Genomic DNA, 22,893 nt, shown 5'->3' on the forward strand with positions numbered 1-22,893 from the left:
AGACCTGCTGTGAAAACAAATGTCATGCTGAAGCCCTTCTTGGCTGAAGTACATGACTTAAGCTTTCTCATCCCGTACCCCAGCCTTGTAATGCTTACCAGCAGAAATAGAGAGCTTCGTTGATATATTATTTGCGGATTTGAAGCTTGAAAAGCTTACCTGGAAAGGTGCTTCCTTGTGTCTCTAGCACGTTGTGTGCAATTTTTGTACCGATCTACTGCTTGAACGGGCTATGCCAAACTTACAAGGGGGAAAATAGTTTTCAATTTCACTTTCTTGAGCGATGCCCAATTACTGTCACATTTCCATGATAAAAGGCGTCCCTTTTCCAAGAAACGATGTTTCATTTTCTACCACGCCCGCATGCACTTCAGGCTCTAGCAGACTTCCGTTATTTCTGGGATTTTGCCTGTTTGATTATTTGTTACGAATTAAGTCTAAAACTTATATATCAACCCCGTTTCTTGAATGACATTACATTTTGTGCTTTTTTTTTTTGCCAGAGCTCGAATTTAATCCTTTAAGCCCTTACAGTGATCAGCATCAAATTACTCCTTGTAACATCAATGCTTACTCAACCAACAACAACAACAACAACAATCTTTATTCGTGCCCAGAAATTATAGTGTTAACATAAATGCAAGAAAGAAAAATTACTAAGGAAGAGAGCACAGCCACTTAGAAATAGCAAGCTAACCGAGCTAAGTGGCCCCTGAGGTCATGAGAATAAAGGTTCTCACTTGTGACTGGCAGATTTTGCAATTCACCTGACCACTGAGGGAGCTGGCTATTCAAATGGCACCTTTGGAGTACAGAAAAGTTCTCGATGAAACGTTCAACACTACCGACTTGAACCTGTTTGAGAACTTTAAATGTGGGACCTTTCCTATCACTAACCGCGTCGATATCTGGGCGGTTTTCTTACGCCGCTGAAGCAGTTGGGTGTTGCACATTATTCAATTCATAAGCTCATGATCGCTTAACAAAACACCTCACTGCCGAGTCGAAATTCAAAATGGCAGCATTGGCATATCAGGCAGGAACCTGGGCTTATTTACCCACAGTGGAGTCTGGAATAATAATAGCTTGCACGACTCTGTGCAATTATTTGGCTTTTTTAACTCGCCAAAAAGAAATGTTAATCGATCGCTACCCCCCTCCCCCCCCCCCCCCCCAAAAAAAAAAAAGGGAAAAAAAATTCATGGACTTTCGCTATTCCTGAGAACAGCTGGTGTTGGAGTGTTCACGGAAGAGTAAACCCTTCTGGGCAAATTTTTTCATGCTAGTTTTACTAGCAGATTTGGCCCTAAAGTGAATATTTCTGGCGCAAATTACGAGCCCTGGTCCACGCAAGCAGTTTAGGTGGTAAGAGAAAAATGTTTTCATTTCGATTTATTCAAGGCATTCAAAGTTAATCAAGATAGCCCGGGGCGTTCCCTACGGCTCTACTTTGAACGGTGACGTCACTGAGCCCAAAGGGCGCTTTTCCCACGCAGTTTCGATTGCGTTGGAAGCTACAAGGCCTTGCGCGGAGATCAAGACAGTACCCACGCGAAATGACCACGTCACATGCGATTAGTTTCCAAGAACTTTGACTCCTCTGGCGCTCAAACAACTCCTTTAAATGACATGAACGTGGCAGTCACGATTGCTTACAGCACATTTTTGGGCGTTCGCTGCGCAATCTACGACTCAAACTCATTTGTTATCTTTATCGTGTACATTTTATTTGTCGTTATAATATCTTTAACAGTACAATCGCTCCTATCTAGCCTGAGTTCGACTGGCTCCGACCCGGAATAAGAATACGTAGATGGATTGCTATCAAAAGCATCACTACAATCAGGAATTTTGAGCCACTAAATTACGTTTCTGTAGCAAGTGTTTTCGATGGCTCCTATGCGCATTAAATAAGCTTTTCATTTAAGAAACAATATCAACGCGTACATTCTCAATGTTCTCCAAGTATTTCTTAAGGTACTAGTTTGAAGAATTTGTTGACAATCTATCTTTGGTGATCATTTCATTTCCGCCAAGCGCGGGAAAACGCCGTCTGCCATCAAGTCACGATTGGTTTCGGTTTTGCTTCTTATTGGCCGAGAAAGTGGCGCGAGTTTTGTCAACCAATTACACAAGTTAATAAAACAACCCAGTTTAAAAACGTACTATCTGCACGCTATTCCGTTTATTCTTCTTACTATTATTATTTATTATGAGGCCCTACGCGCCATCTTGGCGCCAGGGGACAAGTGAATTCCGTTTATCCCTCTTCCAGGATGCAGCCAAGTCGAACTCAGCCTTAGTTTTAAACCGTATTCGGGTTAGGCCGTCTTCCTTCAGTTCTCTCTCCACATGGCAAGAGGCCAGTCTCAAATTTGTGACATGGAGAGGAAGACGAACACTTGCATTAAGTTTGTTTACAGAAGTCAATTCTTGCGTTCACATAAGTTATAAAGGCAAGAAACACTCTCAAGTACTATACCTTATCTAGACTACATTTGCAGAAATGGGGTCATGGGTTTTCAGTTTCCACGAGTCGTTAACTAGTTTACTCGATTTTATTACACTGTGCTAAGACAGAAAAATGTGACTTTCTTTCTTTGTTTTGCTCTTATCAATAAAATCGGGTGACAGATATGAAATCAGAGGGGGTATATCATCCTCGTCAAATTCTTGCTCCTCGTGACCTGATTTGTCCAATGACAGGCGAAGGGCGAGGAAATAAGCTGGTGGTGGTTATATAATGACTATTATTAAAAACTGGATCATTGTTAAATGCAATTCCAGGGTTTTGATTGGGTTAGCGGCCATGGTATATGAGCCATTATACCATGCCCGAGAAGTAGCGACCATAAATTGTTTTCTGGTTGCTCTTGAAAAGGAAATCAGCAAGGCCTACCAATATTACTTGTTTGTTTTTAATAAAACAATTATTCCACTCACGCTTGTTGGATGTGAGATGATTATCGCCAACTCGGCGTTACGCGCCTCATTGGCTATCTATCATCTCATATCCAACGCGCGCTCGTGAAATAATTGTTAGCATCGTAGCATATGCTATGTACTATTAATATACCATATATTTACATAGCTACTACACCACAAACAATCCGTTCGAAAAAAAAAAGTACCCCGAGGCATGTTACCAGCCCCCCCCCCCCCCAAAAAAAAAGAATGTTTCCCGGCCCCAAATCAAAGTTATTGACTCCCTGCTAATTTGACTGACGAGACCACCGCGCCTCTAAAAGTGCGTTTGCGTGCCATACAACCCGTGAATTGATCAACAAACCAATACCCGTTATTTGGCACTTGACAAAATCAATCAATCAATCAATCAATCAATCAATCAATCAATCAATCAATCAATCAATCAATCAATCAACCAACCAACCAACCAACCAACCAACCAACCAACCAACCAACCAACCAACCAACCAACCAACCAACCAATCAATCGGTGTTATCTTGTGTTTCCTACATGAGCCCATGACCCTGGACATGAGCTTCTGGTGTCCTATAAATCTCCTTGGGAGAATTGCGTCTTTAAACAACACTGAAACTGCTGAGTATACAAGATTTGTCCAAAATGCACTTCAACACTTTTAGCGGTAACCAAAACAACCACTCCAGCCAATCACAAAAGATCCAAACGAAACAATGAACCAATCACCACGCAAAGCAAATACACGTTACCGATGCCAAGCGCGGAAAAACTAGCAACTGGCTGAGAAGCAAGGTTCTTTCGTATAAGTTATCACAAAGTACAGCAAGGCGGGAACAAAACAAACCAAAATTACTTTCAACACTTAATGCAAACCGTTCTATTAATAAATAAGACAATCATAACCAAGTTGAAATTTAGAGAATTATTTTCAACAGAAAACTCTTAAATCACGCTCCGTGAAGTCGTCACCGAACCGTGGCGGCGTTTCCCGGTCGTCGTTTGTGAGTTCGCCTTATGTCGTAAAATCTTGGCCGGGAAATTTAAGGGTGTTCGTTGGTAACCGAAGAGGAGTGGAGAAGACTCTCAGAAGTTCTCCTGGCCTCTCTTACGGCGACTTATCCTGGAAACGCCAACACAACATGTGACTTGCTGCCTTTTATTAAAGTACCAGTATCAACATACATATTCTCCTAACCACCTTCCTTAATTTCTTTCTCTATTGGTTGGAACATCGCCCCATTTGATGTTTGTCGATCATTTCTGTTATTCTCATGACTTACTTGTCCGGTCAAGTAAAGACATCATAAAGAGAAAACAGAACCTGGTCATTACTGCAGGGCTTAAAGTGTTAACAGCCGCTCAAAGTCTAAATAATTCAAGTCAAGAGTGGACAAAGTTAACAGGGTATATCTTCCATGCAAATCCTATTGCACAAGTGACCCGTTGTTTTCTGGGTCAGCAACAGCCAACAGTTAATATTTTGCCATCAAAGTATACATTGTTAAAAGGCCATGCACAGCGTAGTCTCCCTCGCAGCCGTTCTGTCTCGTCACGCAACGCTCCTCTTGTGCGGAGGAGCGTTGCGTGACGAGACAGAACGGCTGCGAGGGAGACTATGCACAGCCTAGACTAATGAAAAGCGACCCGATGTACGCAGATTTGGGTAATAATCTCAGTTACGTTGACCACTGGTAATTCCAGCGCTTTGCAAGACGCCGGCTGTGTCGGTTGGCGTAAAGTGGAGTAAAACAGAAAGAAAACTGTTTTAAAAAACGCGCTTCCATTCTAAGCGGCACCGTTACCAATAAACCTTTTCTGTAGTCACGTCCCTGAGCAGGTCAAGTTCAATTCACTAAACTTCGCTGGCTGTGAAACGGGACACGCATGGAGGACGTACTTTGTCATTTTCATCTTCCCTTGTTCATATAAAAGCATTTACTTCTCTATTTTACTCTCAGCTGAGGACTGTTCCTTAAATTATACCAAAGTGTTTTCCGCCTGACTGTGGCGGCACTTATCCAGGGTTATCTGAGCGAGTTCCCTCACTCGTGTGGACGTTCGAGGGTTCTCTGTGAGGCCCTGTAACAGGCTGACACCACCTTCGTCACGCACAAGTTTGCAGTATTTCTCGGCTGAAATAAAGGAAAGAAAGGCGTTGTATGAATAAACAGCTACTTCCAAGCTGTTATGCTAACGGGTCTCTTCCCTAACGGTATTACGGACTGCAAAACAGTCCATTTGTCTTTTGAAGTTCACGGAGAGAGACGCGAATTGCCGAAAGCGCGCATTCGCGAAGTGCGAATCGCCGAACGCGTCAATTCTCGCGCGCGCGCCTCACACGCCCTATTTCCTCGCTCGCTTGAGACTGAGTTTAGTTCCCGCGCGTTTTCACGACCAACCAGTGCGAAAAATGCGGACTGTTTTACAGTACTAACAGATCAAAAACGTTGCGCGACCAAGAAAACTACAGCAATGGATAATAAAGGAAGATTGCTTTACGATAACGTCTGCACAACAGCAAGGGTTTTTTTTTCCTCTCAACGGTAAGGGCCTCATGCGGACGAACGAAAAATATACAGTTAAGTAAATGTGTAATTAGCACTGAAGTATGTGTAAAAAATAAAAGAATACACTCTTACCCAAGACAGTACTGACTTCGGCGGCAAGCAGCGAAGGTGAAAGACTGCTGGAAGATTGCGCCGTTCGTGATCCTCGCAACGCACGTTGCACTATCTTCGAAGGTAGTGTTTTCCCGCGTAATCTTTCCCAAGGACCGCAGAGAAAACCCAGCAAAAAGCGACGAAATCCTTTTCTTGTTTTTCTCGCGTCCGTGGTTTCACGCGTCAGTACTTTCTCTTCGCTCGCTCTTCCCTACTACTTTTTGTGGGTTTCGTTCCATGGTAATAGAGGAATATTATAACTAGTGTATTGTGAATCACCACAGGCTACCAACTTACCGTCAACGTTGCACAGGTTAGCCAATGCCCAGGTGGCCCAGTGGTGAATAGCAGTTACGTCACAACCGGATATCAACTTTAATATTGGAGCAAACGAGCTAAAAGAAAAGAAAAAGAAAATGAACGCCTGTCATTAAACAATTAAAATTGACAGTTGTGGATTATTTGTAGGTCGATCAGGGAACATGATGATCTTCTAAACTCGGTAGCTATTGGCTCCCTGGTCAACTTCGTTCCCAGGGTCTCTCAGGGACGCGAAGAGGATAGAACCTGGGAACGAGGTTGCTCCTTGATTAGCTTCAATCAGTGACAAAAGGCGTTAGTACAGCCTCCCCTCCCACCACTTTTCAATGCTGGATTGTGGAGCGAACCAGTGACTTCCCACCTTTTGATGAAACTTTCCAACCAAATTGCCAGGGGGGAGACGGAGGGGAGACACGATTATAAACGAATATGTTCCAACAATTTTAGCCTTCTACCCAGACACATTTTGGGCTCGTCACGCATTCCTCCCCCAACAAAATATGATTTACTGTTTCTTTCAATCTTATTCCTTTAGTTAGAAAGGTTTTCAATCGAGTGTCGAAGGTAATTCGCGTTTGCTTTGGTTTTGCTTTACTTCGCTCTGTGATTGGTTGGCAAAACTCGCGCCATTATCTCTCAACCAATCAGAAGCAAAAGCAAAATCAATCGTGCATTCTCGCACTCGTTTTCCCGCGCTGGGTGCCGGTTTCATGTGTTTGCTTGTCTGATTGGTTCATTACGCTGTTTACGCATGCCGTCAATGGCCAGAGTAATTACTTTGGTTTTGGTTTTACGATACTCAAATGAAAAGCACTCAAAGGGAGTCACTGGACACGTATTCAGCTGTTTCACAGACGGTCGCCGTATTTATCCAAACCACCCAATCGGCAGCCTTCTTATCACATGCTCCTTCCAGACGAAAGAATTTTTAGGGAACTTAAGCACAGACGTAAGAGCCACGGACCACAACCGGAAATAGAATTTTTCCCTTTATGGAGCGTTTTCACGCCATCGCGTTTGTAACGTCAAGCCACAGTCATCAACAAGAGCTTTTCCTGTCCGTAGTAAGGAGCAAAACCACGCCAAAAAAGGAAACATTCGACTTCCGGCTGCCGTCCGTGGCTCATGAACGTCTGTGCTTAAGCTCCCTAATATGTGACAATCGCCAAAAACCGTCTGCGCACCAGGCTTATAGCTTGGTTCCCGCGAGTGTAGGGATTTCGCGGAACGGAGGTTCTTTAATCTTACCGGTAGCTCATTTGGCGGTGCGCTTTTATGTCCCACTTCTCAATCGTCTCTTCCTAAAGGAGAAAAACATTGTATGGTTAACGCAGGAAACATGTTTGTTATCCCCACCACGAATCAAATAATAGAGTTTTGTTTATTGCAGTTTATTTCGCGTTTGCTCAGCTCCATAATAGCTTTATGGTCAAAGAATACTTTGTATTGTTTTAAATAATAAAACGAACAAACCTTTCACAAGGGCAAACCAGTCGCAACTTGGGTTTACCCGGTTGCATGCTTTCCCGCGCTTTGCTACATTGCATGTTTTCCCGCGCTTATCGCCAGTTACATGTTACATGCTTTTCCCACCCTTGAAACAGGCTGTATTTTCCACCAGTTGCGTAATTTTGCTTCGAGTTTAACTTAGTTCATTATCGCTTACGTGATAACTTTGTTTTGATTTTATGGCAGTTGTCGCAGCTAAGCAAACAAGTCACGTGACACATCTCACCAGTCTTTGTAGCGCTTGGTCACGTGACACCTCTGTGTTTGTCCAGTTGCTTGGTCCGTCGAATGCCAGGTGACTTATGATACCTCCAGCATTGTAAGTCACTTCCAGTTCCGAATGATCGTTGTCAGTCAGCAGTAGATCACTGGAAATAACAACAACAACTTTACTCTTAGACACAAATGAACCGCAAGGTGCCATTAACGACGTTTGCGGATGTAAACCTTATAAGCAGTAACAAGATATATTATAATGAAAGAACATTAAAGGGGAAGTATCACGCAAACTTGCTGTCATTTCAAAACCCAAAAATGTTTGTCTGTCAGCAGAAACAAAGAAGTAATTGCCAAGTTTGTTATAAATTATCACCCCAGGGGCCGGTTCCTGAAAGGTGTAATAACTCTATTCCAGAGATAAATGTGTCTTCTTCCAGGAATACCTTTATCCCCGGAATAAATTCTGTATTCCTAGAATAGCAGATTTATCCCTGGAATAACTGTTATACCTGGTATAGTTTATTCCTCCTTCCAGGAACCGGCCCCAGTGCAATATTTAAAACTGTCTATTAGTGCCCCTGGCCCCCGGGCCCTGGCCAGAGACAGAGTAGGCCAGTATGGATTGAAACTTGAAAAACTGGTTAGGCTAGTGTTTTCCAAATTCTCGCATTTTTGTTTCCAAAATGCGCTAGAACAGATCACGAGCTGTTCCTTTTAAGAATTGAGTTGATTTCTTTTCTCTCGTCATTCTGATTGAAGGTCTTATTTCATCATTTTTAACAAAAGACACCAAAAACCCCATGATACTTCCCCTTTTGGAAATACTATTCTTTGTTACGCTCTGATCAAATGGCGTGAAAAAAGACTTTGCATCTTTGTAAACGCAACTTGCGTGCACAAACTTCCACACGGACTTGAAAATAATGTTGGCCACCGTAATCTCTTTACTAGTGGAGCCGAGCATTCAAACATTTGAGACAAATAATTCCAACTGAAAATAACATGGTTAAAAATTCCCTACTGCAAGGCGGGCTAGACAAGTTAATCAGTTGTCTACACCAGTGGGTCAGTAGGCAGACCAGTTGAACAGTTCGAAAGTTGGATGACCAGTTGGCTAGTTGGTCTTCGTATTATTTTGTTGTTTTTTTGTTGTTTTTGGTTGTGCTGCATATGTAAGGCTCCATTTGCGTACAATTTGCGTCTAACTCGTCTCTGCCCTCAATTCCGTTTGGCCATCCAAGGTATGTCTGTGCACACAAGTTGACATTTTCTAAATTTGCGCTGACTTTCGTCGCGGCCAGCTATCTTAGAGGAACAACACGCGGTTCAACTTACTAGAACACATGCGCCAACGTCACGAGCTTTGATCTCAGTCCAGGCACTTCTGCCACATTACCCTGAAAACAGAAACAAAATAAGACAGCGTCAAAAGAAATATATCTTCAGATGTTAGGCAAACTGCATTTGAAAGTCCACAAAAAGTTGGGTAATTGCACTCCCGGAGAAAGCGCAATACACTTGACCCCGGTTGTTCAAAGAGCAAATAATTCTATCCACTGGACAAAATGTACTCCAACCAATACATTTTATTTGCTGGATAGCACTTATCCGCTAGATAAAGTTATCCGCTGTTTGAACAACTGGGGCCAGGCCCTTTCGGAGTGAAACAAGGCACAGAAGAGGAGCGCTGAACAACGGAATGCGAAATCAAATTACCATAAGTCCCAACATGTTGCGCACCAGATCCCGCTGACCATCTAGCTTCTGAAAAACAACAGAACAAACTTTTTTTAACCCGCGTAGGAGTGCTTTGAGTGGTGATTTGAGGGTGGCGGGGGAGTCCGTGTAACAGCAATGTTCCAGGAAGAGCGAAGTCAAAGTGCGGCAAGCGTTTCCGTGGAGGTTTCTGCAATAACAAGCCGATTTCCTTGTTCTGGATGCGCACGTAATGGGCCCCATTTCGTGCGCATCCAGAAGAAGGAAATGGGCTTTTTAGTGCAGAAACCTCCACGCAAACGCTTGCTTCACAGGCTAAATTACAAAACGATGGAACTGACAACAGCTGTTGTATATTACACTGATGACTCACCGTTTTACATTCCATAAACAGATCCAAACCACCGTTATCTATAAACAAGGCGCAGTTTTCGGGAGTCTCGTCTAAAAAGAAAAAGAAATTAAAACGTGCAGTTTACAGATAAAGGCTTGCCTACTTAAACAGAAGTTTGTCACTTTGTCATTCCGTCCGTTGTCATGTTACTGACAGTCAGCTGATTTTTAAATCTATTTATAAATCTGTTTTATAGTTTAGAAACAGAAACATTTTCTTTTTTTTTCCATAAGGCTGTTGCAATAATATTGTGACCTGGACTGCGACAGTGATAGATGTTCTGGAGAAATAACGACTCTGCTCTGGGATAGGGTCAGCTATAAGGTAGGGACTTTGGATGTCTAGTCCAGAATAATACTGAAAATCCTGATGAACATGGTCTAGTATAGAGAAAAGGTTTCAGAATCCCAACCGCACAACCTCACCCCAAAGGTCAAAGAACACCCCCCTCCCCCGCCCCCCACCTCCCAAGGCAATGATAAAAGTTCGGATGATCTCCTAACCTCTCACTGCACTCTGTTCCCTTTCACATGTGCAAGGGAGGCTACTTGTGCAATTTTCACCAATCGCCGGCAGCTTGGAAAAATTGCATGGCCTGTGTAAGTAGAAAACCGCTCTTGTTGCCACGGCTTTGTATGGATGTGTCTCCTCCCCCGTCAGGGAATTATTTGCCAAGGTAAATGGAAATAATACCTCCTGAACCAGACGAGAATATGGTTGAAAAATATAAGCCATAGAAGCGTTTTTAAACCCTTTAAACCCTAATATCCGAGAACAAATTCCCCTTTTTGTCCCCAAGAAGCCATTGAAATATCAAGAAAATTCACATTGGGTGATCATATCCTTAATTCTCATGGCCTCATTGGTTGAATAAGCATTGATATTACAAGGAGAAATTTGATGCTGATCACTGTTAGGAGTTACAGGGTTAATTAACTGTTGCCTTGTTCTTTGTTCTCTTACCAGTAACGTTCCATAATGCACTCCAACAGCACTCCAGAACTCCACCTTCTGCCTAAAATACACACGCTGGAATGAGCATTTCTTCCACCATAATAGAACAGAGACAGTGGTGTCGTATTAACATTTTTGGAAGTTTAACTAATAAAGCAAATGTTCAACACATGCATACATTACCGGGTTACTCCCCATCTTGCACCGCATGACAATTAGGATTTTCTGGAAGACACAAATTGTTCAGAAAGGTGAATTTGGAAGGAACAGTCCTTTCACCGACCCTTCAACACTGGTGGCTTTGTCCCCGCCTCACCACCACCCCCCAACCCTTATCCCTAAAAAAAGAGAAGACATTGTAAGCCTACATGACGATTGCAAACATTTGGGTGGTTTATACCCAAAGATTAAGCAGTGGCTTTGGGAAGCTGTGCTGTACCTTAATGTATAGACAGTTTGCATCTTTGTTTGTAAGCTGCAGACTCTGCCGATCATTTACCAGGTAAGTTTCCAACATATTACAGTAGGATATACCAGTATTTTAGCTCAAGTTTAAAATTATGATGATCTACTTACCTCAACTCCTTGCAGATCTCTACCAACCACAATTTTCTGAGAATCTTGCACCTAGAAGAGTTGAATGCAAAATAAATTAAACTATTGTCAGTCTTGATCAAGCACTTTGGGTGACTCTGGTATAAACATGTGAAAATAGAAATGATTGATTGATTGAATTGACTGACTACAAAAAATAAAACTAAGTGGGAGGGGAGGGGGTAAAAAATTTATGGAAAACAGGATTTGAGAGGATATGGCGTGACTCTAGTACCTCTTTTTGATTGGTTTTTCTTATGGAATACATATTTTAATGACATTCCCTTTCTTGATTAGTCCTTTTTCTTTGATATTGATTCTGAACTATGTAACTTAGTATTTGGCAGTAGAATTTGTAATGGCTCAGTCTGTTTCAGGATTGTAAATGAGTTTTTCTTAGGTTTCATAGATATTGTTAACTCAGTCTGTGCAAAAACATCATAATCCCATCATCTACGATGAGATGATAGAATTTATTTTATTGATTTATTTCCAAGGTGGTGGAAAGCAGGTAAAATAGGACAAAATGTTGCAACATTGTGTAAAATTCTGCAAAATAAGAAGTACGCAGAGGCAGGAGGCAGAAAAGAAGATGCGAGAACCTAGAGACAAGTGTAACAGAAATCCACACCAGTGAAAGCCCTGCCCCCAAATAAAAAACTGCTAAAAAAATTGGAGGGGAAGTATCACGAAAATTTGATGTCATTTCAAAACCCAAAAATGTTTGTTTGACAACAGAATCAAAAAAAAAATAGTTGTCTAGGTTTGTTATAAATTATCACCCCAGTGCAAGAAAACTGTTGATTAGTGCCTCTGGCCAGAGACAGAGTTCGGAATGGATTGAAACTTGAAAAATGTTAGGCTAATGTTTTTCAAGTTCTCGTACTTTTGTTTCCAATTATGTTACTCATTGCAAAATGCGCTACAACAAATCACGAGTCGTTCCTGTCAAGAATTGAGTTGATTTTTCTCCTCTCATTGTTCTAGAATTATTTTGTAGCAAAGTGAAGGTCTTATTTCACCATTTTTAACAAAAGAGGTCAAAAACCCCATGATACGTCCCCTTTAAAGGGATCTTCATTCCCTGAGTTTTACATTAGCCTCTCCCCTGCCGTAAAAAAAATAAAAAAATAAATAAAAAATAAAAATAATAAATAAATGGTCTAACACAGCAGACATAAAGCTCAATTCTCAACCAGCAAGGACAGAGCAACTGTGGAGATTTTTATAGTGAGATTTACTGGTATTTAGAGATAGGCAAAATTAATCTCATATTTGATTCTTACCTGACACACCAGCAGATTACACAGTCCTATGGCAATTCTTTGTATGAAGTCGTCTTTGTGTACCAGTGCCGCTCTCAGCAACAGTTCAACAACTCTTTTATAGTCACATATCTGCAAGTCAAACTCTTGAGCTTAACCCAAACACCACAAGAATGCCTAAGTTAAGAACACCACATGTTCAAAACTAGTGTGAAAACTTTTCAGTAAATTTATCACACTTTTTATTTTGTTTACATAACATTTAATTCCTTTATAGTCAAATCTTTAAAGTGAACTCTTTTATAGTCACAGATCTGCAAGTCAAACTCTTGAGCTTAACACAAACACCACAAGAATGCCTAAGTTGAGAACACCACATGTTCAAAACGAGTGTGAAAACTTTTCAGTAAATTTATCACACTTTTTATTTTGTTTACATAGCATTTAATTCCTTTAACTGCAAACAAATAGGCTTAAATAAATAAAAATCACTGTTTACCATTTCACTTGGAATTCTAAAGTTGCATAGAGTTAGGCAGCAATTCTTCTGCAACTGAAAGAAACAAAATTATGTCATTAAAATACAATAAAATTAAAAGGCTCAGTGCAAAACCGACCTACAACTCTCATTTCAGATTGATCACTTTTTGTTGTTTTAGCTCAATTCTTGCATGTGGCCTGCAATAGCCCACTTTGAAAATGAGTGATGGCCTGGGTCGAGAGTAACTGCCCAAGTGATTGTGGGATTGTTTGGGGGGACGCAAAAATGCGAAGATAATAGCCAACGTCCCCCCAAACCTTCCCACAATCGCTTGGGCAGCTACTCTCGACCCAGGCCATCACTCTTTTTCAAAGTGGGCTATTCCTTCAGGAAATATTGTACAGTTCCAAAACGTATCCATACTTCCCCCATGGAAGGTTTTTGTTTTGCACCCCCTGTCCCCCCAGGAAATTCCAGTTTGGCTTCATACTTTGCTTCTAAAATTTTGACTTTTAAGACCCCCCTCCCCCTAAAAATCACCTTGTGTCAAAACCAACCCGCAAATTACCCTGTCTTTTAATTATATCCAAAAATGTCCAATTGATGTTCTTTTAAACTCCAAATGATCCCCTTACAGACTCACTAATCATTACAATACTGGACAAAATAGTGAATAATCTAAACCTGAAACAAGACGCATATGTGCGAGAACTTGGGCTTCTTTCCTGGCATATCCAGCTGTAAACGCCAGAAAGTTGACGTGATAAAATCTCAGTTGTCATTTGTCGATTGTTTTACAGCCCAAGCTTAGTACAAGCAAGTATATTGTAAGCAATGTATATTCCTGGTCTAAATTTGCATCTATCTGGCCAACAGGATTTAGCAAAGCGGGCAGGGATATCTTGTGTTGGCTTCATCCCCCCCCCCCCCACCCCCCCTACCCTCGCAAAAGTTTTTGTTTTTTGAAAAAAGGGAATTCTGATTGAAATTGGTGTTTCGTGGGAATTTCTCTTTGTCAGTATCGTTAACCCATTAATCGATGAAATTTGTCCCGCGTTACATAGGCAAAATTTGATCCGTCTCGAGTGCATGTGTTTGTTTACGCAAGATTACGCAGTTGTCACGTTTTGTCAATTAAATTAAAAAGAAAAACAGACAGAATGCTTTCCTAAAGGAAAAATTTATTCAGAAAAGTCTTTGTTTACGCCCAAGAAAGAAACGCTTATAATTCTAAATGCCAAATGAGAGACGTGGAAGCGATTTGAAGAACTACCAGTCCATTTCGAAGCAAATTTATCAACCCGTGCGTGGCATGTTTTTCAAATTTTCGCAAAAACTGTTCAGAATATAAAGAATCGGTCAATTAGGATAGTATTTCAGTACAAATTCACAATCAAACCTGTAATTTTTCGTTGAATTCCCAGAAGTACTCAAAAATCTCCTAGAAAGTCTGTGGCCTCAATAAGGATTTGAGATGTCCGCGCTCCGCTAACTCGTCGCCTGGATAAAACAACAATTTGTACTCGAAGCACAGTTTCTTCGCCGTTATTTCTCGGATTTCCGCTGTCGAAACTGTTGAGTATTCCTTAGTAGTTCTTCTTTCGATGTACTACTTCCAAAAGTTGTTTTCCTTCAGAGAACGCGAAAATCGGCGACTAAATAAATGTCTGACCCTTGCAAACCCATGCAGCGACAAGATTACCTACGCATGCGTTTTAAGGCCCAGACGGCGATTTGTGACTGAATGAGGAAAAAAAAAAACGAAGGGCAATTTTCAACTTGGTCTCCCCGTGGGAAGCCCAAGTAATAACACCTACCAGGTTTTCACTAACCACAAAAATACTGACTGGCCAAGGCAAAATGTTAAGATACACAAACATACTGAGGTCAGCAATCATGAGTTTCAACAAAAATCCTTCTCACTCACCCTAGCCCCCCCCCCTATCGCTTTTAAAAATGAGTACCCTCCCCTCACCCCTGGGTCTATTGTAAATATTTTATTAGACAAATAAATTCTTGGGTGTACCTGCGATTCAGAAACATGGTGTTCCATGGCTTTTAGAGTAGCTTCAATGACACGTCTGAGAGAAATTAAATCAAAATAATTTGTTTAATATTACCAGTCATTTCCATGTGCTGCCTGTTTTAGGGGCTGGATTCCAATAGCCCTTGCTAAGATCTTCTTTTCACGCACAGTCATAAACTGTGCAAAAATACTACTCAGTATTCCAGGCACTATCCTTAACGATAACTCTGTCTATGGCATGTAAGCATGCCTGATAACAAGCATAATTTTTATTATCATTTGATGCATTTTTTCTTCCTTTTCATAGGCCAAAAGCAAACTACATGACCTGCAAGTAACTCCCTACAAAATAATATAATGGTCTGCTCATGTGCAAATATACTGTCCAACTGTGTTTTGCTGCAAATAATATTCTGCTCATACATAATTGAAACCATGCTACTGTATTAAAGTGGCTGTCAGTGAGTGATTTGACATCTTTAGTTGATCAAAATTATGAAAAACAAACTCGGTGATCAAATAATAAAAACAATCATTGAACTCGGTTATTGCCAAATATCATGATTTGTCAGTGTCTGGCAGATCAGTTATTTGCCTCAGCCACTAATAATGATTGACAGTGGCAAGCAGATCAATTCTTGATCTGCTCACCACTGGCAAATCGCGATATTTTGCTCAACCTTGTCCAATAATAATTGTTAAAAATTTACCTTTTTAATTCTGTAGACAGCTGCCACTGGGGATTATCGTCATCATCTCTTGATAGGTGATAGAGGGAAGCACTAAAATGGAAATTATTTTTCTTTGAAAATTTGTATTTGTGTACAATTTCGAGACTAGTATGCGCTTTCATCCAATTTCGCCATCCCTTTGAATTGGTGGTAAAACAAGGTGCAAAATACAATGTCTACATCACAATCCAATGACACAGAATAATTTCAAAGGTACATTCAAATTTGGACAATTCAAGGTGCTTGGCAAACGATTTCTCCCACCAAATTTGAAAAGTGTAGTTTCCATGAAAAGTGAACAATTTATTTTTCGAAAGATGCCTCTGTTAAGTCTACAGGAAAAAAAATTAGAGAAAAAATATATATGGAAAAGTTCAAGGCCAATTATGTGACTGATATAGCCTCAATTTGCTAGTTGAATGTCTTTGAAATTGAATCACATGGAAGATATTTCTAATCAAATTCTCTTACAAACACTGCTTGCCCCAAATAAAAATGGCAGCCATTTTGTGTGGAAGGGCTTATTGGTTTCATTATTATTAACATAGGGTCAAATTATATGAATGTATGACATTTTCATTTGCACTCACAAAAAAGGAGGTCTAACCAAGGAAAAACATGAATCTAGAAGTACATGTATCTGGATGTCAAGTAAAACATATTTGAGCACTGTGTATATAAATATTATAAACCCAAAGAGAATACCACATAGAATGATTATATTTTTAAAACTAAAAGATATGAAGTCATGATCAACTGTGGAGGCTAAAAAGTTTACCTTCCCGCCAGCTGAATTTTCTTTTCTGAGGGATGATTTTCCATGGCCCCCAACACAAGCTGTTGAAAAAAAAATTAACCCATTAAATGAACTGTATCAAAAGAGCTACAATCAAAATACTAAATGTCTTCCACTTTTTATTTGGAATAAAGGGTAACTTATTAATTAATCTTGCATGAATTATTGAAATTATTTACATTAAATTGAAAATTGTATTCACTCAGCCATAGCCTCATTTGAAAATTCAACTGCTGTCACGAAATACATTTTGTTTATTTATCTTTCAAGCACTACATGCATTCATCATGAGATTCAGTTGCTGGAACTTACATCACATATCAAGTTTACATTCAGGTCCAGATCTCTTTCTCTGGTGATGTGAAACAGTTCTTGCAATGCCGTGGTGAGACTTGTAGGTCTGTTCTCATATAGCTTCATTGATAGCGTGATCTGCTTTAAATTTGCAGTTCCAGACACCTGTAAATATTTTAAGTGATCAATTACATCAACAACAAAATTCTTGCTTTTGACTTGTTTTCTACATGCTTAATGATCAGCCATTTATAAAGTCACCAATATTAGCTAATTTTTTAATAGATCATAAATTTATACTGTCTGTCATGTGATCTCTTATTGCAATCTAGCTTACCTATAAGGTGCTAAGGTATGATGCCCAAATATTCAAATGTATGAACTCATTAACAACATATTATTATTGGGAAAGAGCATATTGGAAAATGCACATCGTATCTAAATTATTGAAGGATGAGATATTCACAATTTTATTTCCTAAAACCTTTTAATTTTGCCTCAGTTCTAACTGTAGAAAAACAAATTTTGAAACTTTTCAACACATTTGAAGGTAAATAGGGTCACTCAGATTTCACTAACCTCATCTGCAGGAATTTCTGGATACTGACACATATCTGTGAGGAACAATCCCAGAAAATGAAGCTTCCGTTTAAGGTGTTGATCGACCAGTTTAAAGTGTTCAAACTTGAACTTTGCATTGCCTGGTAGAAAAGTGGAAAGTTTCATTTAGGATAATATTGCATATAAATGACTGAAGGGCTCAGTTGAAAGCAAGGCATAAGTAATGACTAGAACTTAAAATCCAAAAATCTATCTTTAAAGACAATATTAGTAGGCCAAATTTTAATTTATCATTAAAACGGCAATAACGATAATAAGGTTCTTACGTGGCGTGTTCAAAAAATCTCAATGCGTTAACAATACTGGTTGTAAAATTACAGTAAAAATGCAAAAAGATATAAATGTGGATAAAATAAATAAATAAAGGAATAAAATATAAGTGAGTAGGTAAGTTACTGTCTTGGCTGTTAGAACTTTTTGAAAGTAGAGAAAGACTGGATGAGTACAGCATATGGGTTGGTTGAGATGTAGTAATAAGAGAGGCCAGATGGCTAGGAGCTGTTCATGAATAGTTAAGAGCAGTACTTTAAAAACAATGTATGCTTCAACCAGAAGCCAATTAAGATCTCTCAACTCCCAGAGACTGGAGTTATAAGCAGGGCTGTCAACCTCACATGTCTTCAAATATGGAGAATATGACTTCCCCGGCAAGCAATAACAAAGCGCCTTACAGAGGCGTCGCATCAAGGCCAAATTCACGGGTTCAGTGGGGGGAGTACATTAAACACTACCAGGAACAACGCTTGTCCGAAAGTCGAGTCTACGACAAATAGTAAAGTTCGTCAATCATCGGGGATATTACAGACATAAATCTGGAGACCAGAATAAACAGCTCAAAATCTGAAGATTACAGACCTAAATCTGGAGACCGGGAGATACGGTTCAAAATATGGAAACTCGCGGATTATCCAGGAGAGTTGACAGCCCTGTATAAGTTCAGATCCTCTTATCCCCAAGATCAGGCATGCTGGAGAATTCTGAATACATTGAAGCTTATCAATCACTTGCTTAGGTACTAAGCTATGTAGACTATACAGTAATCCAAATACGACACAGCAAATGCATTAATTGACATTTTCAGGTAGAAAAAGGACAGGTATTCCCTCAGGACATCAATTGATTGTTGCGACAACGTAGCTCTCTTGCACATTTAAGTGATGTGGTGGCTAAGATTGAGTTCCTTATCCATTATAACACCGAGGTTACATAGTCGGTCCACTAGATGTACAGTAGAATCACCAAGCAACAGGATTGCACAGTAACTTATTGTGAGTGTTCCATGCTGTAACATTGTCCACACATCATCAGAGGGTGGTTAATAAATGTGATTGATCATTAGGGTTGATGGTAAAATATGCATTTGCGAGTCATCTGCATAAAACATACTGTCGAGATTATGAGCGAAGACTATATCCTGTAATGGCGCAGCATGGAGAGTAAACAAAAAAGGTCCTAGTACAGACTCCCAGGAACACCATATTCCAGATGGCGCAGACTGGATGTTGTGTTATCTATTATGACAGATTGAGACCAACCAGACGATAACCATTTGAGCACATTATCTAAAAAACCCAAAGTAATAATAATAACCTACACAAAAAGAAACAGACAACATTCAACTCATTTCTTTTGTAAATCAGACTGAACCAAGTCAAGTGAAGCATTGGTGGCTGTGAACAAAAGAAATAAGTTAAGGATTGGTATCTGTAACCTCTTCGTATAGTCCATTAAAGGGAGTACCCCTACCCCCCCCCCCCCCCCCCGTCTCCAGGATAACACTGATCAACTCCATGTTAAGTATTGGGGATCGGAAGAAGGAAGAAGGAGGGCACTGATGCTCGGCCTGGCTAACTAACCTGAAATGTCCAATGATGTTAAATTTGGAAGACATGACAGTAACTCTTCCAGGACTTCCTCATTTACAAGGGGCATTGACCAAGCCAAAAATGATCCAAACCTTGTGGGTTCATCTAGATCATCCGTTGATAAGTCAAGGTGCTGCAGCTGTGTCAGTTTTTTTAACGACTCTATTGTCTCTCCTGATGATACCAATTTTCTACAGTTGTACAAAGACAACCAACACAGGGTCCTGAAAGAAAAACAAACCTTGTAAGTTACTGAGAAAATCACAGAGCCATTTTTATCCCTGGGGAGTGAGTAAATACCATAAACTGCCACTTATAAGCCCTGGGCTTATACAACTTCGTAAGGGGTTTAGATGGGCTTATAAATGGAGGAGCTTAAATCCGAGGGGGCTTATAACTGGAATAAAAAAAATGAACCTTTCGAAACGAGCTATAGCAGTGATGATTGAAATATTTTTTCATTTACTGGTTTTTAATTAAGCTCTAAAAGGTCAAATTATATTTAGAACAAAATTAAAACTAACAACACGAATGAAACTGAAGGGGGGATTATATCTGGGGGGGAGGGGGAGGCTTATAATCAGATGTATTTTTTGGTTTACAGGTGAATGTGTCTTTACCCGGGAGGGGTTATAAGTGGGGGAGGGGGGTGGGGGGGGGGGTTATAAGTGGCAGATGAGAACCTCTGCGAGAACATGTGCTGAATTTACACCATGTAGTGCTGAGTCCACTACTGATTGCTACAGAGATAAAAACTTGTCACCACTTGGTGTGAAATGTTTTGGCAGATTATAATATCAACAATTCCTCAACCAAGCACTCTAACATTGAAATTTACCTGAAAGTACAGTTCTGTTCAGTTCAAAGTAATGGATATGTAAATGACTGCAAGTGAACATTTTCAGAGCACTTAGCTTGACGGTCTATATTGTGTTCGAATGTTTGGAGTAACAGTCATATGAGAGACAAAGCCCTAATAATGAAAAATTATCTCATCGAGTTTGATTGGGTTTAGTAATTGTATGCAAATTTAAACACTCACAAAGTTTCAGTTTTCTAACATGACATGTTAGACTAGGTTCACCTGAATTAAAATATATGTTCAGTGTCTGATAGTATTCCATTGAAAATAGATGTGGCATGGTGAATTCTTGTTGCATGCTGAGATATTATACTGCTGTGATGTAATCTAGTAGGTCATTCATTATAACATTAACCAACCCTTATTTGACAATCTATATAGTTAGATCATTCATTGTCACATTACCCCACCCCTACTTGGCAATAAAATCTACAGCTGTCTGCTAAGCAGGTGATTTTTTCTGGTTGTTTAGCAGATGCCAAGGCAAAACTTTGTGAAAACATCTATATTTTGAATGACTGAGTGCCTAATGTTATCATTGTGTTTAGCATGGCAGTGCTAATAGGCCATTTTCATGATGGCATCATTTTACTACAACTACCAGAATTCATTTCGTTTTCCTTTCCAAATTCAAATTTGTAATCCCAGTGGACAGCAAAGAACAATAGCTCTGATTAGCATGAGAAAACGAAAACCAGAAGGATTTTGGAAGTTGTAGTAAAATGATGCCATAGCGAAAATGTCCTTTTAGGGACACTGTAAATGATTGAAGGAACTACTACAAATGTAACATAACCCTTTTTTGAGAATCTCAACTGGCATGGAGGCTTACCAGTTGGCTATACATTGACAAAGAGTGGGCATGGATTTGAACAAGGGATTGCCATGAAATAAATGTCTGGCGGTCAGAGGGAGGACTTCAACCCAGGACCTCTGGACTAGAAGTCTGTGCCTCTAACCACTTGGCAAAGCCACCTCCCTCTCTTGGTTTGATTGGGTAATGGAAATCAAACACAATCAAACAAAAAATTGTAGGATTTCTTTGATTTGACTGTGTTTTATTACACTGAACCCATTAATCGGCTTCAGTAATAAAACAATTGTTAGTAATAAAACAATTGTCAGTAATAAAACAATTGTTTATTGAGTTTGCTGAATGAATCAGTTTTTAACACTGGACATGCAAACAGCCCTTAATCATTCTTATAAGTTAAGCCTGCCGCACACTTGAGGAAAGAACTAAGCAAACTGCCCTGTGAGGCACTGCGGGGCAAAAAGCTGAGCTGTTTCCTCAAGTGTGCGGTTGTGTTTTTGTGAGAATTTCGCCTGGCGAGGCGAAATCTCAAATATCAAACTCGACAGATATTTTCCTCACAGCCTTGCGAGGCGAAAAACTCACGAAAACTCAACCGCACACGTGAGGAAACAGCTGAGCTAATCGCCTCACGAGACAGTTTTCTCAGCTCTTTCCTCAAGTGTGCGGCAGGCTTTAACAATAATTCAAAATATATCATGTACCCCTTTGTAGTCTCCAAGGGTTCAATACTTTCAATGGAGCGACAGTTGGATAAATCAAGCGTAGTCAGCGATGGCATGCTTTTTATGGGCTCCAGAGCTCTTATGTCCGTTCCGCTCACAACCAATCGTCTGAGATGGACCAATGTTGACAGGCACTCGAACTCCCTCTGATCTATGAATGTCCGAGAAACATCCAAATTCTTAAGTTTGGTTAAATGTTGCAGGCCTCTATACGAGTTAATTTGGCGGCAATGAGACATGTTCAAGGAAATCAAAGTGTCTTTACATTTGACCAAGAATTGGACGGATCTTTCTGACAACGTAGAGCATTTTGAGATGTCGACTTCTCGAAGTGGATGAGAAGCGATCATTTCAATTCCTGCGTCTGTCACGGTTGAACTGCTAAGATGAGCCTTGGTCATACGACTTGTACGCACATCAGCGAAGAAAGTGGCAATAAAATCATCGTCGCAGTTTCCCGTCTTTAACTTTTTACATATAAGTGCTTCGCAGATATCTTCTGGTAGGAAAATGTTTTCGTTCTTTGGCAACTGGGCTGATTCGAGGTACTTCAAAGATGACTTCAAACATATTTCCAGCAGAGAGGAAACAGTACCGTGTGCTAGTTCGTCTTTTGTCATCACTGACAATAAAGTAAAGTCTTCCCTTCACAACATTAACACACCTGTTTGTACACAGGAACTCACAGGCGAACGAAACTGAACGCTCGCATAGCGCTTTCACTTTTTTCAAGGTCCAAAATAAGGTACAAACCATGAAGAGTTTTCCCCAGGTCCACTCGATACTCTCATACGGCGGGGACTTGGTACAAGCTTATCGCGCAGCGAGGAGGGAGGGGGGGGGGGGGGGGGGAGTAGAAACACTTGGTGTACACCAAGGAATCCACGTTCTTATTCTTAGATCTCTGAAAATGCATAGAGGACAGTTAAACACTCCAACCTGAAAGTTATAGGCTCCTGTTTCAACTTTCAAGGGCAGATTCCTCCATCCCCCTCTCCATTATACTGATCAGACTGATCAGACTTTGATTGATGGACACCGTAAAATTAATTATGTAACTAGAAATATGTGACTCGCAAAACCTCGCTAAGCTAGGGCTGGG

The 22,893-nt window shown here is 40.3% G+C and overlaps 1 protein-coding gene across 1 annotated transcript; it reads right to left on the reverse strand.

Annotated features, from left to right (window-relative positions):
* Positions 1-1,701: 1,701 nt before the first annotated feature.
* Positions 1,702-22,556, reverse strand: LOC146461846 (protein zer-1 homolog). Its single transcript, XM_085086259.1, has 19 exons — positions 21,771-22,556; positions 19,382-19,614; positions 17,484-17,605; positions 16,923-17,069; positions 16,593-16,651; positions 15,794-15,865; positions 15,084-15,138; positions 13,076-13,129; positions 12,598-12,708; positions 11,294-11,344; positions 10,901-10,942; positions 10,727-10,778; positions 9,743-9,813; positions 9,370-9,417; positions 8,989-9,050; positions 7,661-7,802; positions 7,174-7,226; positions 5,902-5,999; positions 1,702-5,076 (listed from the first exon to the last, which is right to left on the reverse strand). The coding sequence occupies exons 1-19, from the start codon at positions 22,409-22,411 to the stop codon at positions 4,922-4,924; spliced, it is 2,268 nt and encodes a 755-aa protein (XP_084942385.1). The 5' UTR covers positions 22,412-22,556; the 3' UTR covers positions 1,702-4,921.
* Positions 22,557-22,893: the final 337 nt, after the last annotated feature.

The sequence above is a fragment of the Pavona decussata genome, unplaced genomic scaffold (assembly GCF_977016875.1).
Source record: "Pavona decussata unplaced genomic scaffold, jaPavDecu1.1 SCAFFOLD_193, whole genome shotgun sequence".
Classification (NCBI taxonomy): Eukaryota; Metazoa; Cnidaria; class Anthozoa; order Scleractinia; family Agariciidae; genus Pavona; species Pavona decussata.

Excerpts from the sequence above, each read along its gene's own strand:
- LOC146461846 (XM_085086259.1), bottom strand. The coding sequence starts at position 22,411 with ATGACAAAAGACGAACTAGCACACGGTACTGTTTCCTCTCTGCTGGAA. Across the intron at positions 13,130-15,083 it reads ACCATGTTTCTGAATCGCAG|TTGCAGAAGAATTGCTGCCT; the intron begins GTACACCCAAGA and ends TGTTTCTTTCAG. Across the intron at positions 7,803-8,988 it reads ACGTTGGCGCATGTGTTCTA|TGATCTACTGCTGACTGACA; the intron begins GTAAGTTGAACC and ends TGTTATTTCCAG.